At 41.9% G+C, this 25,288-nt stretch overlaps 1 protein-coding gene across 2 annotated transcripts; it reads right to left on the reverse strand.

Moving 5' to 3' along the window:
- Positions 1-342: 342 nt before the first annotated feature.
- MAPK14 (mitogen-activated protein kinase 14) lies at positions 343-24,906 on the reverse strand. 2 transcript variants are annotated; one of them, XM_085083227.1, is made up of 12 exons: positions 24,222-24,906; positions 17,405-17,534; positions 15,232-15,290; positions 14,747-14,858; positions 14,196-14,225; positions 13,715-13,762; positions 13,152-13,266; positions 12,108-12,179; positions 4,512-4,591; positions 3,950-4,028; positions 3,494-3,667; positions 343-2,724 (listed from the first exon to the last, which is right to left on the reverse strand). In XM_085083227.1, exons 1-12 carry the CDS (start codon positions 24,335-24,337, stop codon positions 2,657-2,659), a joined length of 1,083 nt encoding a protein of 360 aa, XP_084939353.1. In that variant the 5' UTR covers positions 24,338-24,906; the 3' UTR covers positions 343-2,656. The 2 variants fall into 2 exon arrangements, with proteins under 2 accessions (XP_084939353.1, XP_084939352.1); XM_085083226.1 differs by lacking the exon at positions 4,512-4,591 and adding an exon at positions 6,559-6,638 and having other exon boundaries at positions 24,222-24,899.
- Positions 24,907-25,288: the final 382 nt, after the last annotated feature.

Consider the following 25,288-nt stretch of genomic DNA (forward strand, 5'->3'; position numbering starts at 1 on the left):
AAAAAAAAAATCCCTTTTAAATAGCAAACAAGCACAATTCAGTACTACTGGGGAAGGGTCCCAGGTCCAGGTCTGTTCTATTTGTGTTGAATTTGTGCTTCCCTGCACTAAACAGAAAATAAAAGTTGGGGGGTTTTCCTGGGTCCAGTACTCATGGTCACACTCAAGTTATTTTTGTAGCAAAGAATTCACTTGGGACAAACATGGGCAAGAAGCTCCACATCAGCAGTCAGCCATCAAGTCATGGTCCTGTCCCCCACCCCAACCATCACAGGGGAGAAATCACACCATGCTAAAACCCAACACTTCAGTGCAAGAGGTTTCCAAGTACCAGCAGTGCAGTAAATCTGAAAAATAGATTTTATTTTTAACCAGTGGTATTGTGACATCTTATCTGGCATAACCAATTACAGCAAAATCCATGGATAGAAACAAAATAGCAGAAACTCTTCTCTCGGGTGCAGCACAGCCCTGGCAGCAGGGAGTTTGTGCCCCATGGGCTCCCTCAGAGGACAGACTCCAGTGAACCATTCCCACTCACACACACAGACACACCCACACACACACGACACCGATAGTTTTTAAAAATCTTTAGCAATATTTCTGCATGAAATCACACTGTAGCATCTACACATAAAATGGCTGATAAAAATAATCTTGCTGTAGGTTTACATAGTCTATCTACATTTTCGTTTGAACACCCAGACTGCTGGCCCAGCAGAAAAGGGAGGTTTTCTGTCTTGGTTTTGTTGGGCTGAGGAGAGTTTTTATCCTAGAGCACAACAGAATTGCTCTCTTCAGCTCAGCCCAGACCTTTATTAAGTGTTTGGCCTGAAGAGATTGCTGGGAAGTAGCCTGGGAAGAATCAATGGCTTTGTCACCCACGTCCCATCCCTTTGTGCTGCCTCTTCAAACATGGGGCAGAAACACTACAAAAACACTCTCTGCCCCACAGGTAACAAGAATACAAAATACTGCAAAAGCCTTTCTCCTCACATACATTGGTACATTGCCCACACAGGATGCCTGCAACAAATTAAAGTCTAAAAATGTTTCCTCCAGAAGCCCTAAAATCAGGCTCCTGAGTTCCCCGGCTACAGATGGAGCACACAAACATGCTGAGCAACCTCCCTCCTGTCAGTCTCTAACTCTGGGCACTTCACTCATGCAGAGTCCTGGAAAATACAAAATATTGGAACCATGTTTGTATTCAAACATACTCCCTTTCTCATGTTTTCTCAGGCAGAGATCAACCTGCTAAGAAATAGCCAAGAAGCTCTTATGTGAGAGGATAAAAAAACCTTCTAGTAAATGTTAGTTTTATGTATATAAATACTTGTATTTATAGATATAGACAGTGAAAGGGTGATTGTGTGTTTATGCATGCTTATTTCTTTGCTTTGGATTCCAATACTTCTAAAAAAAAAAATCTTTTCAGGAAATAACTTAAGTTCTGGCACAAGATACTATAGTAATTTCTTTAAAGAACATTTTTTACACTTGATCTCACAGGAAACCCTCCAGCCCAAGCTCTCCTCCTCCTCTGCAGAGAGAAGGTCAGAACAAAGGAAAAGGTGCATGTTTCTCTATGCTGGATATGACATCCTTCCCTCGCTGAAGCCTCTAGAATGGCAGGTACTTCACAAGGAGCTGCAGCACAGGAGGAAGGGTGCTGTGATTTCATGGCACTGCCTGAGGTACTCAGTAAACATTTCACTGACGATTGAACTGCCCCCAGTGCCATCCCCAAAAAGTAAAGACAAAAATCAAGCAGCTCTACATGCACATACAAATACAACATGCAAAAACACACCACCTTCTAAAGAACAGAATACACAAACGTGTGGCTAGCAAGGATCTTCCCCAACCTCTGTCTCCTGGGAGATAATGCTGAGAAGTGTCAGAACAAGAGGAGGAGGAAAGGGAAAAACACAGGAATACCCAATCCAGGGGCTGAAGTTGTTGCCTCAGAAAGTTACTTCCCAATTACATCGAGTTCATGCCTGGCTACCTGGGAGCCTTCACCCTCGAGAACAGTGGGTCAGATTTCCACCCCAGCCTTTCTTTCCCCTCTCTCCCCACTCATTTAAGGCACAAACATATTTACAGTTTCAAACATCTTTTCGCGTTCCAAGAATCAGACACTGGAAGGCCTCTACACTCTGCAGTACCAGGAAGATGTGGATGTAAATCACACCTGGCATTGAACAAGGACATCCCTCAACCCCACCTTCAGTCCTGAAGAAAACAGAGGACTCTCTAAGCCTACAAACCAACTTTCATTATTTTGAGGTTACTCAGTTGTAGGAGAATTGATAAATGGCAATGATTGCAACCAAACCTTTAAATGTCACCTTGCCCACCTTGCCCCAGCAGTGCAAACTGGTGGTGCACTGTTACTCTGGAAGAACTAAGTGCAGTCAGAACAGGTCTCCAGAGGCTTGCCCCAGGCTGTACACAGAATACAAGAGCATGCAGCATGTTTACATAGACTCAGCTTTCTTCCCTCCCCCCTCCCTCCCCAGTTCAACACACACAAAACCCCTCCACTAAGGAGAATATTGTTGTGATGAGGCACTTGAACGATAATTGGAGAGTCCCTATGAAAAGGCCTTCCCTTCACAGTGAAGTGGGACAAACAGAAGAGAGCAGTTTCTCAGGACTCCATCTCCTCTTGGTCAAGCGGGGGTGGCACAAAGCTGATTACTTCATCATAAGTCAGGCCTGGGGGGAAAAGTGCAACAGAAACTTAGCAGCAGGACTGTGACAGCAGTGCTAGACACACCTTCATGTAAGAAAATCTGCAACAACCTTCAATGTTCTAACACTATTTTAAACAAAAAATATTGTTTAATTAAGACAAAGAAAAGTATGGTTACACCACTCTCAAAGACTAATGAAAGATACTTCTGGAGCGTTGAGGAGATGTGACTAAGTTTGAAAACAAAGTTATGTTTATTTGCTCCTAGTAGTAATTAGTTACCTGGGACTATGCTAAATATGTGCCCAGCATGTGGAAGATTCACTCAGTGTGAGGACCTCAGGATCAACGGGATGCTCACATTTTTATCACCTTCTTTTGTGCCTCTAATTATCACAGCTTAGTTGTATCACAGCTCATGGGATGGAGAGGAGAAGACTGAGGGGAGACTCATCAAGATCTGAGAGGGACAGGCACCAATCTCTGCTCTCTGTGACAGTGACAGGAGCCAGGGAAGGGCTGGAGCTGTGTCAGGGGAGTTAGGCTGGATATCAGGGAAAGGTTCTTCCCCCAGAGGGTGCTGGGCACTGCCCAGGTTCCCCAGGGAATGGGCACAGCCTGAGGCTGCCAGAGCTCCAGGAGAGTTTGGACAACACTCTCAGGGACAGGGTGAGATTCTGAGGTTGTACAAGACCCCTGTGCAGAGCCAGGAGTTGGACTCCCAGGATGTTCTCTATGATTCTCTAACCACAAGAAGAAGCTGACTGGCTCTCTCCCCTAGCCCAGACTCACTTTTCCATTCTTCAATCTCAAGTTCTCTGCTTTCAAAGGACTGGTCATAGGGGTCAGCCACGGGTTCATCATCAGGGTCGTGGTACTGAGCGAAGTAGGCGTGGGCCAGAGCCTCAGCGGCCGTGATGCGTTTGTCTGTGTCCAGGACCAGCATCTTCTCCAGCAAGTCCACAGCTGCAAGAGCACCAGACAGACAGCATTTCTCACATGAGCTGTGGGACTGCACTCTGAAATGTAAAGCTTCTAAAAGCCCAGCATGTATGAGGAATCCATAGTTTCTCAGGACCCACCCACCATCCACAATTTCTTCCTCTTACACCCTCAGCCCACAGGTACTTCATAAACATAACCCTGTTCTGTGCTGCTTCTGCAGTCAGAACAGAGCTTTGGGAATCTTGGTGTCACAGGACATGCTAACCTCAGTTTCAGGAAAAACATGTAATAAACAAGTCTTACCCAGGGGATTGGCACCAATAAAGACATTTTCAAAGTTCATTTTCGGCATGTAAGACAAAGACTGAATGTAGTTTCTCGCCTGTGGAAATAAATGCTCTGTTGAAGTATCATACAATACCCAGCCACCAAGACCAAGTATTTTCAACCATCCTGAAGCACTGGTTATTATGGTCTGTCTCCTTGCTTACTCTGACACTAAGCACATCAGCATTATCCTGTCCCAACTAAGTCACTCAAGACAGAGGAAGAGCTGACATTACTTGAAAAGCGAAGAGGTATAGCAAGAGCTAACTGCTTGGTGTCCCAGCCAGGCTGGGTGCACCACGCTGTCCTTGGGGAGCTGCACAACACAGCACACAATGCAAAACCAACTCACATCCAGGCTCTCCCGAGTCTCACAAGTCTGTGGCTGTCCAAGTCTTCATTTAGTACAAAAATCTTGCAGAAGAGCAGGTAGTTAATTGCCCACCCCATGCCACATGCAAGCATTTCATTTCCAGAAGTGGTGAACACTCTGAGTGAAGCCCTGCCCTGCAAACCCCTTCATCTGCTCAGATCTCACCTCGTGGCTGGGCATCCTGTTAATGAGATATGCAGGGGGCGTTCCCGTCAGACGCATGATCTGCTGAAGCTGGTTAATATCTTAAGTGCCTCGTCAAGGGCTTTGTTAAAAACAGTGCAAAAACCATTTCAAACAGAAAACAGTTGCATACAAAGCATCTCTCCTGCAAACCACAAGGCAAAAGCCATACACAGGCAGGGTTCACTAATTTTTTTTCAACTACCTGTGAAATGTTCAGCAATTACACCAGTGAACACTTAAAGCAATGGGAAGTCACTGCTCAGGTGGTAAGTGCCAGTACAGAAAGTATTTCTGTCCAGTGTAAGAGCATTGCACTACAACAAGGTTGTGTTCACATTTCCCATCACAGGCTACTCCACAAAATCATCCCTGTGCTGCTGCAGCTACACACAGCTTCAGGAAAAGGAACAGAAATTAAAACAGAAACAAAAACTGTACTCTCTGCACTAGTTACCAGCTTTTTTTTCCTTGCTGCACAGAAAGTGCTTAACTTTCTTGAGGTGCAAAGTGCAAGTGGCTCACAACTGACACCTTCTGAACAGCTTTGAGTGCCCTTTGGCGTGTGGGTTGGGTGACAGAAGGCATTAAATGCAAAATTAGAAAAAACATTAGCATTGCATAAAACAGAGTTAGTGGATATCAGTGAACAGGGAAAGTGAGAGTAAGTAAAGTAATGCAGCAGAAACCCAGAATTTGTTATAGTGACACACTAAAAACCATCAAACACTTAAGAGTTTTGCTTTCCCCATACAATGGAAAAAAAACAGTAGAAACAGTATTTACTGCTTTTTTTTTAACGGACTCTTGTTTCAGACCTGGGTAAGAGCAATTGTGCAACAATAGTTTAAAAAAATACTCACTTCAACTTACATATGCAAATTAATCTTTTGCTTAATTTAGTCAACCTTCCAGCTTACATCTCTTGCTAATCCCCTGTACTTCAAACACCAAAGCAGCCTTAAGGTCAGTTCACAGGGCAACCAAATCAATCTGGATTATTCAGCTCTAACCTGTCCAAAACTGGAACATCCCAGGGCTTTTTAAATTGGGATATTCACCAATTGGGATATTGCCCAATTTATCCCAATTTGCACTGCACATCTACCTTCAGCAGGTGTTATTCAGGGCTAATCTCACATTTGTATTTACAGTCACTGCTACAAGAACATTAAGCTGCAGCACAACATAATCTTATCACCACTTTCCACAGCTCTGATCCTCTGCTGCACCTCCCAAACAGCAGTGACCTCAGTGCTCACTGTGCATTCACCTGCTAATCCTTGGCTCTGACTGTATTCACTCCACCCTCAGGAACAGGTAGAATTAAAGGCCATTTCACACTGTCTTTGCACAAGTTCACAATTCCAGATTAGTACAGCACAGCAAGTGGCAGTATGGCTGAAAATAGAGGTCACCCTTCAAAAGAGAACTGCAGGAAGCTTTTTGCTGTTCCACACAGCAACATCCTACCCAGCATGAGTAGTTTATAGGCTCAGCAGACTCTACTGTGTGCCCTGGAACATAAAGGCACCTAAAAGGCATTTTATGCTACAAAAACCAAGATGGTGGTAGCAGTGTTTCAGAAATTAATCACAGTACAGAAGGGACTGTGTGTGTCTAGAGGATAACACACCTGCTCCTGTTTAAAAAGATCCCTGAGTATGCAATCTGGAGAAATAATAACTGAGACAAGCCTCAAGCTCCTAGCTGTGAAAAATCCTTCCCCAGTAACACCTGATCATACAATAGATCACAAAGCATAAACCCACAAACTCAGAGAAAAGTCACGAAGCAGTAAAATGAGAATATGAAAGGATGAAATCATACCATGGGCAGAGGTAAGAGGAATAAAGACCAGATACACAAAGCATAAGAACTTAAAGCCATCCAAGAGCAAAGAATTACAAAGGAAGAAAAATAACAGAAAATAAATCCCAACACATACTACAGATAAGACTACAGGAGAACAACACACAGATTTGGGACTTCTGAAAGGGCAGATATTACAATCAAAGTGTAAACTCACAGACTCTGAGGAGATTTTCTTCAAAAGCTCAGGCCCTGGGGTTCCAACGAGTCTCAAAATGAGCTTCAACTGATCAATATCTAATGATGGACCATAAAGGAAAATGCTGGGAGAAATCAAAATGAAAAGCGCAACACATCACCCTATTAATGTTGAAAATTAATTCCTGCCAAGGCCTTGACTGAAAAGCTATTTTAGGCAAATCATATTCATTCCTCTTGTTTACAACTGAATATAACTCAGCTCTCTCTGTATCAGACAGATTGAACATCTTGTCTACAGATACACCACATGCCTTGAATCAGGCACTGCATTCTGAGCTATTTGGGAGCAGAAATCTTTTGCCCCACTGGTAAAGGTTCAGTTTCCATGTTCCCTTCACCCCCTCAGGCCCCACACCAAGCTGCAGTTAGCAGGATTAGGTTGCATTAGTGACAGCTGAAGTAAAGCAGAAGGCTGAAAAGGGTAGGAACTCATATTAAGAAGAAAATCAAGGCTTTTAGTGAACACCTTCCAAGCTAATTCAGCCACTTCTAAAACTCAGAAGGTAAGGAAATGATTGGACTCTGCTTGTACCCTACAGCATCACTGCACCTTGGGCACAGGGCAGCTGAGCTGCTGCAGCTGGCACAGGTCCTGCCCTGGCACCTCCTGGGGACAGCAGGGCAGGGGATCAAACCTCCTGCACCTCCCTTTGGCCCTACAGACCTGCTGGAGCAGCAGGGAGAAACACAACATGGGCTCAGGTTTAATCTGTCTCTGTGGAAAACTCTCAGGTTGGAACACTGCAGATGGAAAGAATGTTTTACCAGAAGCAGAGTTCCCACCAGGCCACAGGTCAGTCCGAGCTGTCCTCTTTAACAAGGCCTAGGTGACAAAACATACAACTGAGGGGGAAAAGTCTATCAAAGACACTATTTAATGTCTAAATCTCAAGACAGTAAGGAGACACAAAGCATCTTTTTTAAAGCCATTAATGCATAATCTCCTTTCTTCCCTGAATTATTCTCCACAGGGATTTCAGACTGTCTGTAATGTTTATATTTGCCTTTAAAATTACACCAAAGTAGTTACATATTTTTCTTTTAGACAATCTTGTTTTCTGAGATCAATACCTTCCTGATGGTTTAAGATACAACTGCAGTTCCTTCTCAGAGTATCTTTAAATTTGAGTACTACAGGAACTTCAACTTGTTAAAAAAAAAAAACCTAAAAAACAACAACTCAGAGTTCCTCTAATACTGGCAAACTATATATGAAGGAAATCACCAATGCTTTGCTAAAATCTTTTGACGTCAACTTTAGACCAAAGTTTTATATATCAAATTAAGAGCCCTGGAAATAGCACTTTGTCAGAACAGCTGAACTAATTTTTCACTTGTCAAGCTACTTGGCAAACTTCTAGCTACTTAAAACACTCAAATCCTAAGAGTAAATCCAATATATAGTTGGATTTAGCACAGCTGAATTTCTAAATCTTAGCTGTCAATGCTTAAAATGAAATCAGAATATCTACTGCTGTAGGAGAATTAGCAGAGGGCACTCTACTAACCACAAATGGCTTATTTAAATTACATTTTCTTCACAGCTACTTAAAACTGTCTTTACATCTTTCACTTATTCTTGTGCAAGCAACAGCTGAAGTGGAAATTTTTGAGTGCTCACATGCCAAAGCTCAGTTTAAATATTTAAGTTATTTTAAAGGCATTTAAACTCCTGTGCACAGGTGTGCCAACAATATTGCTACCCTGTTTGCTACTGGAAGATTCTTCTCAGATAAAGAAGAAAAAGCAAAAAAGTGCCAGAATGTGTCACTGGCACAGCCATGCCAAAACCCAACCCTGCTTCTGGTTTTAGGCCTGTCATCTATGAGCTGCTGAAGTGCAGCACCCTGTAATTCCAGGGCTCATCACATCCCAGAGAAATGAGCCATAAGCAATCAAAGACAGGAAAGAGATTTAGTAAGTAAAAAGCAGAAGAAAAACACCACCACATGTGCATGGAGAAGGAAAAGCACAGCATGCAAAGCCCAAGTTCCACCTTCAAGGTACTTCCCAAGGACTGATGAGGGATTCTAAAATTCAGAAAAAACCTGCCATCACCACCAGCAGCAAATCTCACAAGATTTTAAGAGCTTATCCAGGCAAAGCAAAGTTGAAAGTTGTTTTAGCTGCCACCACAAGCAAGAATAAGGTGCATCAGAAGAATATGTAATTTCAGACTGGTTAGTTATCATGGAAGTCTCATACTACTGAAAAAAATAGTAATAAAAACACTCTTCAGAGTTTAAGGGAACACAGTCAAAGTATACAGAAAAAGCTAAACTAGTACAAGAAAAATCTAGATATTCTTATTTTTACTTTGTATGATTTTATGCAAGTCAAATTGTCAAACAAAGTCAACTTTCCTACTTACTTGTATGAATCATTCACAGTACAAGAGCTGTAAAAATTTAGTATATGTGTTTAACAGAAACTGATCTTGGCATAAGACAGATACAACAATACCAAAAAGAAAGCCTCAGCTAAGCTTCACATTCACAGAATCACAGAATATGTTGAGCTGGAAGGAACCCACAAGGATTAGACTCCAATGCCTGAAGGAGTCTGATTCTCATTACATCATTTTTTGGTCTGACTTCTTTCCCACAATCTTGATCCCCTTCTCCACCTCCTGGCAGAGATCTTACCAGTATTAGAAATCCATCTTTCATCCAAATACTGCTACCCATAGATTACACCAGGAGTAATTCAATTACCTTACATTCAGTTGTAAGTTGGAAGTACTGCAGCAATCCTGCAGAGCTAAACCCAAATTAACCACAGGGTTTTCTCCTAAGAGTACCTCAGTTCTTACTTTAAGTCAATGAGAGCTGTGTTCAGAATCTCTACAGATTCAGAAGTTTAAACTCAGCATTAATTTATCAGTGGCATAATCATCACAGATAGCATTGAAAATCATAATTTCAAAGTACAACTTTATTACTTACCTGATTAAATGAACTTACAGCTTACCTGTACTGAACAAGTGCATCTCTGGGCTGTATAAAGAAATATGTGCTGGACTGTAAATAACATCACACCATTTCTCCTAAATCCTTGGTGAAAGGGACCAACACTTCAAACAAGAGAATCATCTGAACAGGAGGATGATCATCCTGAGAAGCCATTACATATTCTGTCACTCTAATTTTGGAAATGTAAAGCTACACAGTTGAGAAAATTTACATCTTGAGACCAAAAAGCAAGAAGAACTTCAAATTTGCAGTTGTCAAACAGGAGCAGTTCCCAGCAACACAGTGACATTGCCTCCAACTGCAGAGGGAATTTTCTAGAACTCCAGTGGATTTGGAGATACCACATCCTTGGCTACTAGGGGCAAGGCAAACATACCTTGAATTATTCATGTCAATATTAATTCCAAAGTCAGTAGGTCAGCAATTGTGCAGTGACACTACAGGAGGAACAAGGACCTCTGCACATCTGTGGGTACAATGAAATTATTAAGAGCCCAGAACCACCCAAAGGGATCTAAACCTAGAAAACTCCTTCAACTTTCTCCTAAAATAATGCATATATAAAGACTTTAAAGACAGGAAGAAACTAGAAGTGTTATCTTAATTCTGTTTGCCGTCTTTAGATGTGAGCAAAACTGGAGTGAAAGCTGACAGCTTGGGTCCTTTCTATGTAATTTTTTAATTCTTGGTAAATGTTCCATGCATAAATAAGATTCAGAACCAACCCTGCTCCTCTTTTAACCTCATGATCAAAAAGCACAAATAAAGTGCTTTTAAAGAACCACACAGAAGGACTGTAAGAATTACAGTAGAACAAAGTTTTGTCTGAGATGGGAAAGGATTTGGTCTTTGTTTTCTTAAATCCAAGCAACTCAGAACAGAAAAAGCATTTAATTAAAAAGCATTACTGCCATTTGCAAAAGAAATTGGGCATTTAAGGTAAATCATCACAAGCATCTGCCTGCTGGGAGATATAAATTAGTGAAGTGCCTTATTATGATAAGGCAAACAAATTATATCTTGGAAGTAAACATTTTGCATTGCAGATATTAGTGGCTTTAATTTACAGCTACGAACATAATTGGAGAAAAAGCTTCTCAGACTTGGAAGATCACAGTTTTCTTCAATTCATAAAATACACAAAATAAATCAAAACCATGCAGCATTTCTTACACACTGCAAATCCTATTAGCAAGTATTTTAGTTCAAGTTCTTTAAAATCTAAACTGTCACTGTTGCTAGGGTCAAATAATGGCAACAGCTTAAAGACTTGCTTTGTTTGAATGAACAATTCTTGATATCTCAGTTTCTCTTAAAAGCCACCAAAAAATCTGTCCAAACCAACCTACACATGCTGAATCAACTGATAAAAATATACCAGCTTTTGTTGAATTCAGCTTCTGTCTCTGACAACAGAAAAATACAGCAGAGATGACTACACAGTAGAGTACAACAAATTCAACAAATTTAGAGAGAAATTATGAGATGGAGACAAGCAGAAAAAGAAGAGAGAGGATAAAGTTAAAGCACACAGAAGAGGGAGATGAAGCTGAGTGAAAGCTGTAATAAGAACCTTCTCCTCAGGAGTGAGTTTTGGAATCCAAATGCTTTCTGGAGGTAACATTAAACAGAAGGCAGCAATTCCAACACCAGCTTTCTTTTCATCAATATATTTGAACTAACTGACTTAAATACTAAATTAATAAAAAAGTTATTAAAGTAAATAAACTGTGGTTGAAATAATACTTTGGTAAAAGTTGAGCAATGTAATTTCTCTGGCAAATGAAAGCCAAATTTCCAGGCAATGAGAAATCTTGCCAGTAGTAAATTACACCCCCAATCTTGTGTGGCTGAACAAAAATTGTAAGTGTAACAATTTGCATCAAGTCTCACTTCTAATTTCCTGGGGAAACTATGACCAAATCTCAAAGTCCTCTCAAATTTGCCCAAGTGTCCCACCCAGTCTACTTTTGAGGGGGCAAAAAAAAAAAAGAAAAAAGAAAATAATTTGAAAATATGTTATTCAAGCTTGATTTTTCATACCTGTGAAATAAGGCTCACAGTCTGTTTACAGTCAAGCATGGAAATGGAAGCTAAACATTTGAGAGCAATTATAATGAGAACTTTGGCACTAAAGAATCTGCAAACCCACTGCTTTCAGAGCCAGGATACCTCCAGGATAAAGAGAAGAGAGGCCAGAAGGGATGCTTCACATTTGCTAGAAACCTGAAGCATGAGAGGATTCTTGGCAGACATCCATGCAAGTATTAGCTACAAACTAATAAATTTAAATAAACTTAAAGGAAAGTTACTCCCAGAAACAAACAGTATGTAACTCCAGTGATGACAACAGACAATAAGGAGCAAAATCAAGGACTCACCTCCTTGTACTGTCAGTAAAAGAAGCCATTAATTTAAAAACAAACCAACAAACAAAAGGCCGTAACTAAACCCAGAACTTATTTTCTTGTCAATTATATGAAAATGAAGATTTAACTTCCACTTAAAAAAATAAATTACTTCTAAAGGATACGGTCTGTGCCAGGGAACAATGTTCTTCCAGTCAACAGTTCAGCCATAATGCATCCCACTGACCAAATATCAACTGAACAAAATAAAACAGAAAGCAAAACACGATGCATAAATAGAGCCTCAGCAGAATCCCCCAATCCAATCAAACAATTCCATCCTTAACTAGTCTCATGCCACTGAAGCAATCTGAAAGACGTTGCAAGCTAACTGATCCTGTTCTATGTCATCCAAAACTTGTACAAATAACAGAATTCAAGATCAGGCAACTCTTCCTTCCAGAGTATAACACGACCTGAACACCAAAGAGCTGGAGAGGAATCTACACATTTAAATAGGAAGCAACCTGTCCAAGAGGACTCTGAGGAATGGATTTGCTTGAGGCCTTGCATAAATTCTACCCACACAACCACCAACTATTATATTAGAGATACAGACAAGCCCATATACATGCAAGAGGGTAAAAAAAAAAAGGAAAGGTGGTAATGTATGGAACTGGGGTAGCACATTATCTTCTTTGATGCATAAGCTTTCCTGTACAAGAACTGTTCTCAGCCTTTGATTTTCTTCTCTGTGCCTGATCTGCAAATATTGCTGGAGGGAAGATACTGCAAAGTGTGAGGAAGATAAATCTGTGCAGAAGGGGCTAACAGGACAGGAAAGGATGGGAGAGCTATACACTTTTTATCATTTCCTCACACTGTAACTCCAGACATTCTCCTCAACCAGCTACATTCCAGTCACTTACTTTAAAAACCACTGTGCTAGGAAAAGCAAGGGCTAAGTGCCAACAATATTTTGCTGATTGCAGTTTCAAAGGTTCAAATTTAAAGAAGTCTTGTGAATGCTATCATGATGATACTTAACTTCCATCTGACAGACTTTGGTTCAAATACTAATTCTGAAGCATAATCACCATGAGTGCCAACTTATGCAATCAAATGAAAGGGAGCATGTGCAAGGACAAGGGAAAAACCTCTTTTTTTTCCCCCCCACAATTCAAAAACTTGTCTCAACAGAGAAGTGTTGTGCTAGCTAAAGGCATTACCTGTCTGGTTGTAATGCATCCAGTTGAGCATGATCTCAGGAGCTCTGTACCACCGGGTGGCCACATAGCCTGTCATCTCATCGTCCGTGTGCCGCGCCAGGCCGAAATCCAGGATCTGCAACACAGAGCACACAACTGCTGCAGGGGAACAATGCAAACCACCCAGCACAAACAACCAGGAAAACACTGAACTGGGGAGAGAACAGGTGGGAGAGCTGCAAAAACAGATTATGAAACCAAATTTCACAACCTGTGAAAAGGCACTAGGCTAGAACAGCGTAGGACTCAACAACCAGAATTGTGTCTGAGTATCTTGTCTCCAAAACAAGTAAACACAAACTAAAGCTGTTAACTCTTCACTTTCATGATGATTCACTAAAAACACAGCAACACATACATTTATCTACACATCCTTACAACCTTCAACAGCTGGGATGAACATTATTACTTTTCTACACAAGTATTTTCAAAAGGGATTATTTTGACACTTAAGTTGCAAGGGACATTCACATGGCACTCACTCAAATCTCAGTCAAACCAATCAGACCTTGTGATTACATTACCTTTAGCTCACAGTCTTCATTAACAGCTAGGTTACTAGGCTTTAAATCCTAAAAAATTAAACATCAGCATTAACAGTGGTATATATTTGTTGTTTCACGAGTCTGAAGTAGATAAACATGTAAATGCAGATAAAAATACAGATTCTGAGTGTAAATACTAACTTTGGGTAAATTATTTTATCACAGAGTCAGATACCTCTTCTGTGGTCCTTAGAGTTGTCACATATAAACAAAAATGCATAAAGGCTTATTGTAACACTGGTGCTGTATAGGTGTATTTAATAGAAAAGCTGTCTCACAAAGGAACAGAAATTATGGATCCTGACAACCACTTCCCCTGTTCAATCTTTTTACTACTTAACCAAAATAATTCTCAGAAATCTTTTTCTTTGTTCTCTTGGCACTACATTGTAAAATTCTCTGCTTCATTTTTTAAAGACATTGTTTCAGCACAGGAAACAATCATAGAATAAATACTCACCCTGTGTATTATGTCAGCTGAATGGATGTACTGCAAAATAAAATGACAAAATTTATGTAACAGTCCAAGTAGACACCTCCTCATCTCTTCCCTAGAAAATACTGCACTAGCCCAGCCCACACAATTCAGATGTTACAGTCTGTCTGCAGAAGGAAGCAACTGAGTGCCTGTGGGTTTCAAGCAGGTGGGTGTTCCATTTTGCCTCTCCTTAGGAACACCCAGGAGTGCTGCCACCCGAGTGGAACAACACAAGTAAACAAACCTGAAGAAATGGAAAATTCATAGCCAGAGCAGATTAAAGGGCACCACAGTTCATCATTCTCCAGACTCTGCCCAGAGGAACACAAAAATCATAGGTAACCTTACTGGTGCAGAGCTCCAGAGAGGTATGAAGTGAAAGAACAATAATAAAAGGTTATCCTACAATACTTAAGGGAAGTTAGAGAAGCCCCACTATGTACTCATCTGAATGACTGAGGATGTAATATTCACCAGGAACTTCCATCCCCCACGATGAGCTGTCACCATGCAGGTAGGATGGGGACACTCACCTTCAGTCCCCGAAGGATCTGGTAAATGAGAAACTGCACGTGGTCATCAGTGAGCTTCTGGCATTTCACAATGTTGTTCAGATCTGCTCCCATGAGGTGTGTCACCAAGTACCTGTGAACAAAAGCAAACACGTGGCCTATGAAGCAATCTCTTGAATAGGATTAGGATAAAAATTCCTTATAAATCTCCAGTAGCAGGGCTGACTGTCCCAAAGCACGTTGTTGAAAGAAACATAGACCGTGACACTTTAAGTAATGTAGCAAATCAGTACAGTGATCCCAAATGCACTGGGCAGTAAACCACAGCAAGTGATCAAGTCTGACAAGTCCAGTAGCTTAGGATGTACAATATCTTTGTGTGGGAATTCAGAATTATTTGTGAATGATTGCAGACAAATTAAAGAGGCAAATATTTCTGCCATAATCTGGGAGGCATAAGGAGATACAAAAGACATTTTGTTGCAATCTTAAGAGAAGTTACCTACACATCATTGAATTCTTCTAGTGATTTGGCAGGAGTGAACACATCCAACAAGCCAATCACCTAGAAAAGAAACAGTACAGAGATAAGCTGTGAAATATATTTATAGCAGTTACTAAGATCCTTTGAGGCATACAAGTACTTATTGCAGTAGATGTTTCATTTCCATCTGTTCAGTGTTGTGCTTTATGCAAGCTAACGAGGCCTCCTGGAACTTGAAAACCTAATGCAGACACACGTGAGTGCTCTGCAGGTCCATTTGCTTCCTCAAGATCATCATGAACTAGATACAGGATACAGAAACCTCAAACCATCACACCTTCCACATTTGCTGGTGTGTTCTGAGCCACACAAAACCAAATGCTTTTCTTCAAAATTGAAATTTGAATAGTCAGGACAGTAGTGCTAAAATACCTGCCTGAATCAGCTCTGATTATCCCTGCATCTGCATGATTTTTAAGTCACAACCTAGATAAACTTTCCACAGATAAATTATGGCATGATGAACTGATAAAATATATAAAGATACCTTTATAAAAATTACTTATTTTATTCCTTACTCTTAAAGCTAATAGGCTCTTAATAGGCACTTTGCAATGCCAATCAAAAATATTAAACATTGGACAGTTGTAGTCACAAGCTAATTTTTGTTGCTTAACCTTATTAGCTTTCTTCTGTGTGTGTCAATAGATAAATCAAAGCTTTTCTATTTGAAGAATTTCTCAGCTATGAGAAAAGGTCCAGGAAAAAAACTCCTGGGTACTACTGGGGTTCTTCCCAATGGCTGGTAGTGATAGAACCAGGGGTAATGGCTTTCCACTGGAAGAGGATAGATTTACCTCAGATATTTGGAAGAAATTCTCCCGTGTGAGGTTGGGGAGGCCCTGGCACAGGGTGTCCAGAGAAGCTGTGGCTGCCTCTGGATCCCTGGAAGTGTCCAAGGCCAGACTGGACAAAGCTTGGAGCAACCTGGGACAGTGGAAGGTGTCCCTGCCATGGCAGGGGGTGACCTGAAGCTCATGACCTGAAGGACCCTTCCAACTCAAAACATTTGATAGTTCTAAGGATACTAAACAGGATCAAAAGTTACCTCTACTGGTGAGACAATCACACAGGCAGAATTACTGACAGTAACACACACATGCATCAGAAGTTCCAGTGATGTGAGCCACACTAGAAGCATCAGGATGATTTATGGCATACCAGCTGCTGACTGCAGTGGTTACAAGCCATACCACACAACCACTGCTGCCACAGCAGAAGTTCTGAACAGACCAGCCAAGGAGATCCTTACAGTGAGACTATGCTTGCTTGGCTTTTTGTGTTAGGTAAACATCCTAGCTTTGCTCACGTCCAAAAAGTCTCTCTTCTGCCAAGTCCGTTTGCTGGCACAAAAGAAATCAAAGCCTTCCTTTCTTCTTGACATTCTGACAGCTCTTCCAAGGGCTGGTTATGAGAATTTTTGCTCCACTGCACATAGAATTTGCTCCAAACACCATGCAATATAAATATGTTGGCATGTTGATGTCACACATAGAAAAAACTGGTCAGGCAATTGTCTTCTATACCAAATGAAGTTTTATCAAAAAATAGTTCTGCATAACATTTGTCACCTTCTGGTTTCTTTCCTTGTTGATGATTTAAGTGGATGGCTTGTATGAACAACCATCTAATTTCCAACTCTTCACCACCACCCTTTTTTCTTCCCTACTTTACCCACAGGAATCTAGTGAATGTCTACTTCACAACTTACTGACACATGCAAGCCAAAGAAAAAATTTAAAACCCTCCAGAAGACACTAAAAACAAACTTAGGGATTTTCTTTGTTTAAAAAAAATGCTTAACATAACAAAAACTGCAGTTTACTATAACAAGTGAACAGAATGCAAGTGACACCATCTGTGTCCCAAATCCCTATGAACTTGCTAAATAGTAATTTCAAAATTATTCTAGAAAATATTCAGATTTTTTTAATACAGAATTGATTACTGTGGGGTTTTTGGGGGCTGGTTTTGTTACTCTGCATGATTTTCTACAGCTACAATCCCTTGGACTACAGCAAGCTTTGCATTTAGCATTAGGAAAAAACCATATGCAACAAGATATTTCAATGCAATCCCGATGGACGCTCAGTCCAACTTGAGAAAAGCACTTCATACCCTCTCCCTGAACTCACATTTTCGTGTTTCATGTGCTTGAGCAGCCGCAGTTCCCTGTAGGTCCTCTTGGCGTGGATGATGGACTGGAATGGCCTGGAGAGCTTCTTCACAGCCACACGCAAACCAGTTTTTGTGTCAAAGGCAGAACTGCAACACAGAGTAACCAGATTATCAACATGAATTTTTTATAAACGCCTTCAAATCCACACTGGGCAATTCTAGACAGAACTATCTAGACACTGAGTCACAGGCAACACTATTTGTGCAGTGAAAATAATTTCTAGGTATCCTGGTCCATGACCTGCACCGCCACCCAAAATCCTCACATATTTACACAACTGCTGGTTTCTGCAGAAAATGTTTAAAAGATGAGTCTTGTCCACACAGTAAAGGGAAATCTTGTAGAAAAAAAGGGAAATGTTTATGACTTTGCTGTCTAAAGTGCTCTTAAACATAATTATGCACTAAAGCTCTGGAGAGAAGAGTACTTGTAAATACTATCACTATTCCTAAACATACTTTCATACGCCTCACTTGATCACAAAATGCTGTGCTTGAAACACTATCTTTCATGGTTTAAATTCATACAAAAATCCAAGACTTGTGCTTAATAAAATCAGTTATGACTGCTGTGAATCATACTTGAAGTTGAAATTAAATTTCTTAGGTAAATCACATCCAACCTCGAAGTTCTGTTGTGCATAATGCATGTGAATAAATGATACCTAGCTGTACACAGCCAAAACTTCTCCCATTAGCAGAGAATTTGCACATACAAATAGTATTTCTTCTTAGGAGTCCACGAGGATTTAGCTAATCCTACTTGGTAACTAAAAACATATATATACACACACACCTATATATTTTGTACTGTAAAATTGTATTTTCTGAATTAATTCCTTATGCAACTTATAAAAGCTCTGGTCTGTCCAAGAGGAAGAAGGAGGAGAAAGAGGATGTGAAATCAACACTTGACTCAAGACAACAAATATGGGGAAAGTATGGAATGTAAGAAGTCATACAAGGACAATACTGGTTGATTTTCCTGCTGTATTTATGATTCAGGTGAACTCCTGATTGCATTTAAAAGTCAGTATGCACTAGTCCTCAATAAACATCAAGCAAAAAGGAATGCTACATATTTATAAAGTGTGAAATATAAAGCTTAACTAATGAAACTCAAAACAAATCACAAGAGTAGTCCTAGAATAAACCCACAATTGCATTTGCAACTCACAACATCTACCCCACCAAAGGAGCTATTTGAAATAAATGCAGCTGTCACTTTTAAAGCAACCACCAATAATTAACTTGCAAAAAGACTCCTTATCTCAAATTTGCTCAGTTTCCAAGGAATTTCATAAGTGAAGTTTGTGAGAAATAGAAAACACAACACCAGCACCCTTCTAAAAAGCAGTGACCCTTCCCCCAGGCCCTGCCAGGGAATGGAAAAACCCACTGTGCACAGTGGAAGAAGAACATCTCCCTTTCTATAAAGGGCATTCACACAGTGGAAAGAGCTCTCTGGAAAACTCACAGGAGCACAGCTACAGCAGGTCACAGGAGCACCAACCTGCCAGAGCTGAGTTACTCAAGTACATCACACTGCCTCAGAAAACACCCATTAGCAGCTACTTCCATATGCAAGTCATCCTTTACACCTCACTCAGCCTGAGTAGACAAAAGAAGCCATTAAGCATTCATTTTCGAACGTTGATTTCAAATTGTCAAGTTTTTATACACCACTAGAAAAATGAATACTTAAACTGCAACACTTCATGAAATGTAGCATTCAATTTCTTTTTGGCCTCAGGTAAAATTCACCATCTTGCAATACACAAACCTCCCTAGTTCTGCCTGAAATTACATGTCAGGATTTTACTGATACATCAGATGTTTTCAAGGACTTAGAGTGAAAATAAGAATAGTCATCATCATTCAACACATGCTGTTATAAATTAGTCATGAATCTTCACCAGTTTTCAAACATTTCAGGTACAAAATGCAATGTACACCAGGAACTCTTTCATCTTGCAAAGAAGAGGATCCCCTGCATCTCAACCACCTCCACAGCTCCAGAGTCAAAATTCTCCCTTGGTTCAAGATTTCGAGATTTCAGAGCCACCACACACAAGCTATTTCAGGATCCAGATGAAATTCAATTTCTTTTCTTTTTAATTACATTTCTGGGGGTCAAATCAAGTCACTGTGCTGTTGTAGTAGCTGTACAACCTCCAAGGGAATCACAATCAGCAGTACTGGTTTAACAGCACAAGCCCAGGAAAGAAAATTCTGTATTACTGCACATTCACAATCTAGACTTATTCTTAAAGTCAAAACACTGTTTGATCATATTTGAGGCCTAAAGACTATTTCCCCACAGATAAAATCATGCTGAGTAATTTTCTGCCAATACAGATAACTGGCTAATGGTTCCTGCAGAGCCACAGAACAGCTGTCAGTTGGAGAACATTTTAAAGAACACTAAGCTGCCTTTCATCATAGACTTAAAACAGCTGCATTACACTGATCATATTTCAGCTAAAGCCCAATTAGGAAAAAATTGCATGATCCACAGTTTTAAATCCCTTTTAAAACAAGATCAGCACAAATTCAGAATTTATCACACTTTTTTTTAACCTCTTACATAGCACTGAGCTATGGCAAGTGAACTGCATCCACCTCACCCTAAGGGAGCTAAAATTACAGTTCTGATCTAACCTGAATTGAATCCAGAACACAGAAGGTAGAAGAAAATAATTATTTTAGACAACCTATCCAGTGATCCAAATTAGATCTTAGAAGTAATATTTGAAGCAGTCTAAGGAACTAAAATATGCACAAAGTTACTTAAGAGCATAATTTATTAAATACCAGATAATCAGAATGTTAATTTTTGTGCAAAGGCTATTTTACTAAATAGTATGCTGCTCATTGCTAGTGCCTCTGCAAGCACCCAAGCTAAGTAAATCTGTTTAGTGGTACCTCTGAAATGAATTTCTGCACCCCCAGTCACAAAAACACAGTACCTGACAGTTTATTATTGACTCCAGTCACTTCTGTACCTGCATTTCAGTCATTACCCTCCCAACACACTATAAAAGCTGCAAACCTTATTATTCTGTACTACATTAGCTTCTGCTTCTAAGAAAGCTGCAATAAAAATCTCCCTGTAGGACTCATATGCTCATATATTAGTCCTCATATAGGACTAATTCCACTTCTTAATATTCCAAGTTCCCATAAAGTTTAAACCTCTTGCTAGCACTTTCAGAGCTCTGCTCACAGCTTTTCTGTGCTGCCCTTCTCCTACTCAACTCCCCCTTCCTCACACATCTTCTGCCAATCCTTCCTGTATGGCTGCTTCATCCCACTCAGTTCTACAGTTCTGTTCCTATCACTCCTCACACATCTACCACACCTTGCTGGAGGAGCAGCCACCTGTCCCTCCAAGCACATGCAAGCTTTGGAGGCACTTGCAGGCTTTGATAAGGGATTAGAAGAAATCCACGGAGGAGCTGTTTCTGCAAAGGTGATATTTAGGGTTATTTCGTTTCCTCTGGAGCCTAATGTTTTAAAATGTCTTAAATCCATCGCATTTCTCTGTATCTGGGAAATTCAGACTCAGTGTTAGTGCAACTGTGGGTTGAAATGGGAAGAAATCACAGGTTTTGGAAGGGCTGTATCACCTGACAGTCTGAAAAAAAAAAAAGAAGAAGCTAAAAAAAAAATCTCGTGCAAGATTTTTGAGGCTGTTCAATTCTTTCCAAATTAATTCAGGCAATTCAGATAGCTTGCAAAGCAATTAAACCAAGCCCATTATTTTACAAAGGCATCAATACAACAAAGAGCAGCTGCTAAAAATATAACAACTAAGTAAACTAACAGGATACCAAATGTCCTTCACAGCATTTAAGAAATTGATGGCAAAAACTGTGAAAACACCATTTTGCTTAGCTCAGAGCTGGCTGAACTAATGCCAGGAGTCGAGACTTCCCTGCAGCACACGCAAGAAATGAAGCAATCCTCCAACTAAAGTGTGAGTCACCAATCAATCCCATCTCTGTTCAGCAACTTCCCACTGCAAGATGTTGTACTGTCTAGGCCCCTCTCCTCCTTACGTGAAATATTACAGCACGGATATATCAGGAACCCTTTCTTTCAATGTAGGCCTGGTTACAAAATGTTTTCCGTGCAAAAGACTATGTTGTATAAATATACAGAACTGTTGCAAGAATGAATGAAACAGCATTTCATACAACAGATGCCACAGCAATTGTTACGCGACTTAGTGAGAATAAATCTGAGGATATATGTGGATTTTTCCCAAAGTTTTGGAACTGAATCCCCATTTGCATCTTCAACACTTCTGGTTGTTAAAAAATGAGTCTGGAAAAATACCTGAGCTGGCCGTTTGAACCTCATTCTTCCAACGTTTGCTCTCACTCCAGGCACATGGCTCAGGCTGCCTGCAGAAAATGCCTCTCCCTCCATCCCTGACTCCACAATGCTCAGGTTTGGCTATTAGGATGTTCCAAGCCATACTCACAACACATTTAAAGCAGCCAACAGCCCCACAGTCTAAATGACTCATCTGCCAGCTTAATGCCTTCTTTTTTATTCATTTTGCCCTCCACTTTCTAGAGATTCCTTATTTTCAAATGCCTTGTTTTGACGACTAAATAAACAACAGAGCATTTGATTACATTTGAATATAATAATGCAATGAACATACATGGAAATATATTTAACCATTTTGTTTAAGGATTGTTAAAACACCACTCTTTACTATCCCAACAGAGATACACCAAACTCCAAGTCTCAAACGAAACTAGGTAACTTTTTACTCAAGAGAAAAAGATCTCGAAAGGGACAGAGAGTGGAACAAGTCATTGCAGGAATATCCTAAATAATATGCACCACCACTTGTAGCTTCATAAACTTCCAAAAATATGCAAAGATTTTTGCTGTTTTCTTGAATTTTTTAATTCTGACATACTTTCCATATCACTGTATCTTTTCTGGAAACTATTTTTAGAAGAACATACAGGAAGCCATTAGCATGGACTGTAAAAAGACTCTGTGCCACATGTCTGAAATTGCTTCCAATATAGAACTGTTTCATTTGGTCTGAACAAAGTTGCACAATCTTTGAAAGTTTTGACACAGCAAAACAGGAAATTCATGATGCAAACTCTTTAGTTATTGGTTGTGAAAACAAACTTTGCAAGTATTACATGTACAGAGATTGTAGGGAGTGGGGAAAGAAAAAAGGAGTGGGGCAAATGATGTAGGATCAACCTTAAAATACAAAGGACAAGGCACTGAGCAAATTAATTTCCCATTACATTTCAGGAGTTGCATAACTCTGTGACACTTACAGGGGTATTTATCAGCTGTGTCAACAAGGTCCTTCTTTCACCAAATGAAACCTGTCTTTCCCTTCCAATCAAAACCATTCTATAATTATATTAAAAAAAAAAACAACAAAAAACCACCTCAGCAAGTATACTGGCTATTCATGCTACAAAATTGACCAGCCTTTTTTAATTTTATGAAATGCAAGCATCTGCACACTTCAATCACAGCATTTTAAGAAATGCATGTTATTGAAGCTCAACTTACCAACAATTTTGTAACAATAGGTTAAGAACAGCTGAGAGTATTTCATTAAAACTGCACCACACACAAAACAACTTATTTTCTTCATGCACAGAGTGCAGCATACATCCCTCCTTGTAACAAACTGATATCATAACATAAACTTGCACACTGTGTTAATAAAAATATAAGCATGCCTGCTCAGACACCACAGCAAAGCAGCCATGTAATTATGCACCCGTATTTCAAAATTCTGATCACACTTTGACTGAACCAAAGAACACAGAATAAAAACCAGAATGCTCATGTGGAAGACGTTCCTTAGCCAAAAGAGGCTGTAATCTGTGAACACTTTACTAAATGACTGCTAAAGTCTAGAGTTAAACCTATTCAAATACTACCTTGTCTTTAAGCTTAAGCAAAGCATGCACCTCCCTTTATGTTTAATAATCCGCCATACTTCTGCAGAGAACCTACAAATTAAGGATGTATTGTATCACATGCATGTAGCCTGGTTAGGCTACACGGTTAGGTCAACAAGCATTAAAAACTAAACTCTTCAAGCTCCCTGTATTTCTGCAGGTCTCACGGCAGGACTTTACTCTCCCAGGGAGCACACGCTGCAGTAATTCTATAGCAATAAACGAGCCTTCCTGTGTTCATCTATTACTGCCAAGAAAATATCGGTGCTTGTAAATCCACTACTACAGGTCAGGGATACAAAAACAGCTCTCATAGACTTTTTTGCACTTACTGCCTATCAACAAATTCCAGATAAAAACAAAATTGCAGAAAGAAACTGGGACAGGAGGTGCCAAACCCTGCAAAGCCCAGCTATGGGGGCTCACCAGGCTCCATCCCTCTGCACTGCCCACCTCCTGACTGCAAGAAATCACACTGAAATCTGTCCATATGAGATCACTGGGGCGGGGGGGGAGCCGGGAACGACACATTATTATCTTCCCCTGCAAAAATGTCTCAGAGCCACCTGCCATGTGGTGCAATCCCCGCCGCATTCCAAAGGCAAGGCTGCGGCTTCCCGGCAGCACCGCGCGGAAACCCGGCAGGAAAAATGCCTCTTGCTGCTGGAAAGCTGGGGGAGAGGAAGCCCCGGGGGTCAGACGAGCCCTGCTAGGATCGCGCCGAGGGTCCTGCAGGGCACAGGGGAACGCGGGGAGGGACAGCGACCTGCCGCCACCTCCCCCGCACAGCCCCGTCCCTGCCAGCACTCACCAGACCGAGCCGTAGGCCCCGGAGCCGACGGGGGAGAGGTTCTGGTAGCGCTCGGGCACCTCCCACACCGTCTTGTTGAGCTCCTGCCGGTAGAACTTGGGCCGCTCCTGAGACATCTCGGTTGCCGAGCCCGCCCCGCCCGGCCCGGCGGGAGGGGGAGGCTCTGCCCGCGGCTGCAACAGCACCGGCGCCGCCACTACCTCCTTCTTCTCCTCCTCCTGCAGCAGCAGCAGCAGCAGCAGCGACTCCTTCCTTCCTTCCTTCTTTCGCTCCCTCCCCTCAGCGCTCCCGGGCGGGGGCAGCCCCGCAGCAGCGACGCCCCCGCTGCGCCGCCGGCCTTCCCGCCCCGCCCCGCGCCGCCGCTGCCCCCCTCCCACAGGCGCGGGGGGCGAGGCCGAGCGCGGCCCTGTCACCGCCTTCCCTTCTCCCTCCCTCTCTCCCTCCCCGGGCTGTGCCACGAGGGGCGGGATGGCCCCGTGAGGCGCGGCCGGCGGTCGTGCGGCCAGCGGCGAGCGAGGCGGGGGTGCCGGCGTGCGGGGCGGGGACACGCTCCCGCCGCAGGTGGGACGGCGCAGGCGACACCGCAGCCGCCGCCTCCGCCCCACGCCCCGCCCCGAGCACCGGCCCCGTGCAGCCCGCACAGCGCAGGCGGTTCCGGGCGCGGATCGCGGGCACCGGCGCCGCTGTCCCCGCACAGCCCGAGCGCGGAGCTCGCTCCCCGCGGGCGGCACAGCCCGGCGGCTCCTCAGAGCTGCACTCGCGAGAGCTCCGCGCCGCGGGCACAGATGCCCCAATATGGAGCCCGCGCCGCGGCGTCTCGCGAGAGCGGCGCTGAGGGCGGCGGGGCCGGGCAGGGCCGAGCGCGTCCCGCCTTCGCCTCAGCGAGCGCTGCGCTCCTCCTGGGGCTGTTCTCAAAGTAAAGAGAAAAGCACAATAGATAACAAAGCTTAGCTAGCGCAGCACAGCGTGAGTGACAGCCTGCCAGGGTGTATCTCAGCCCTAGTGCTCCTGAAGCCTTGCAAGCTGGTATGAATTGTTCCTTCCCAAGGATGTTTTGTTCCCCTCAG

Source organism: Lichenostomus cassidix, chromosome 26, assembly GCF_008360975.1.
Source record: "Lichenostomus cassidix isolate B80296 chromosome 26, HeHo_3.0, whole genome shotgun sequence".
NCBI lineage: Eukaryota > Metazoa > Chordata > Aves > Passeriformes > Meliphagidae > Lichenostomus > Lichenostomus cassidix.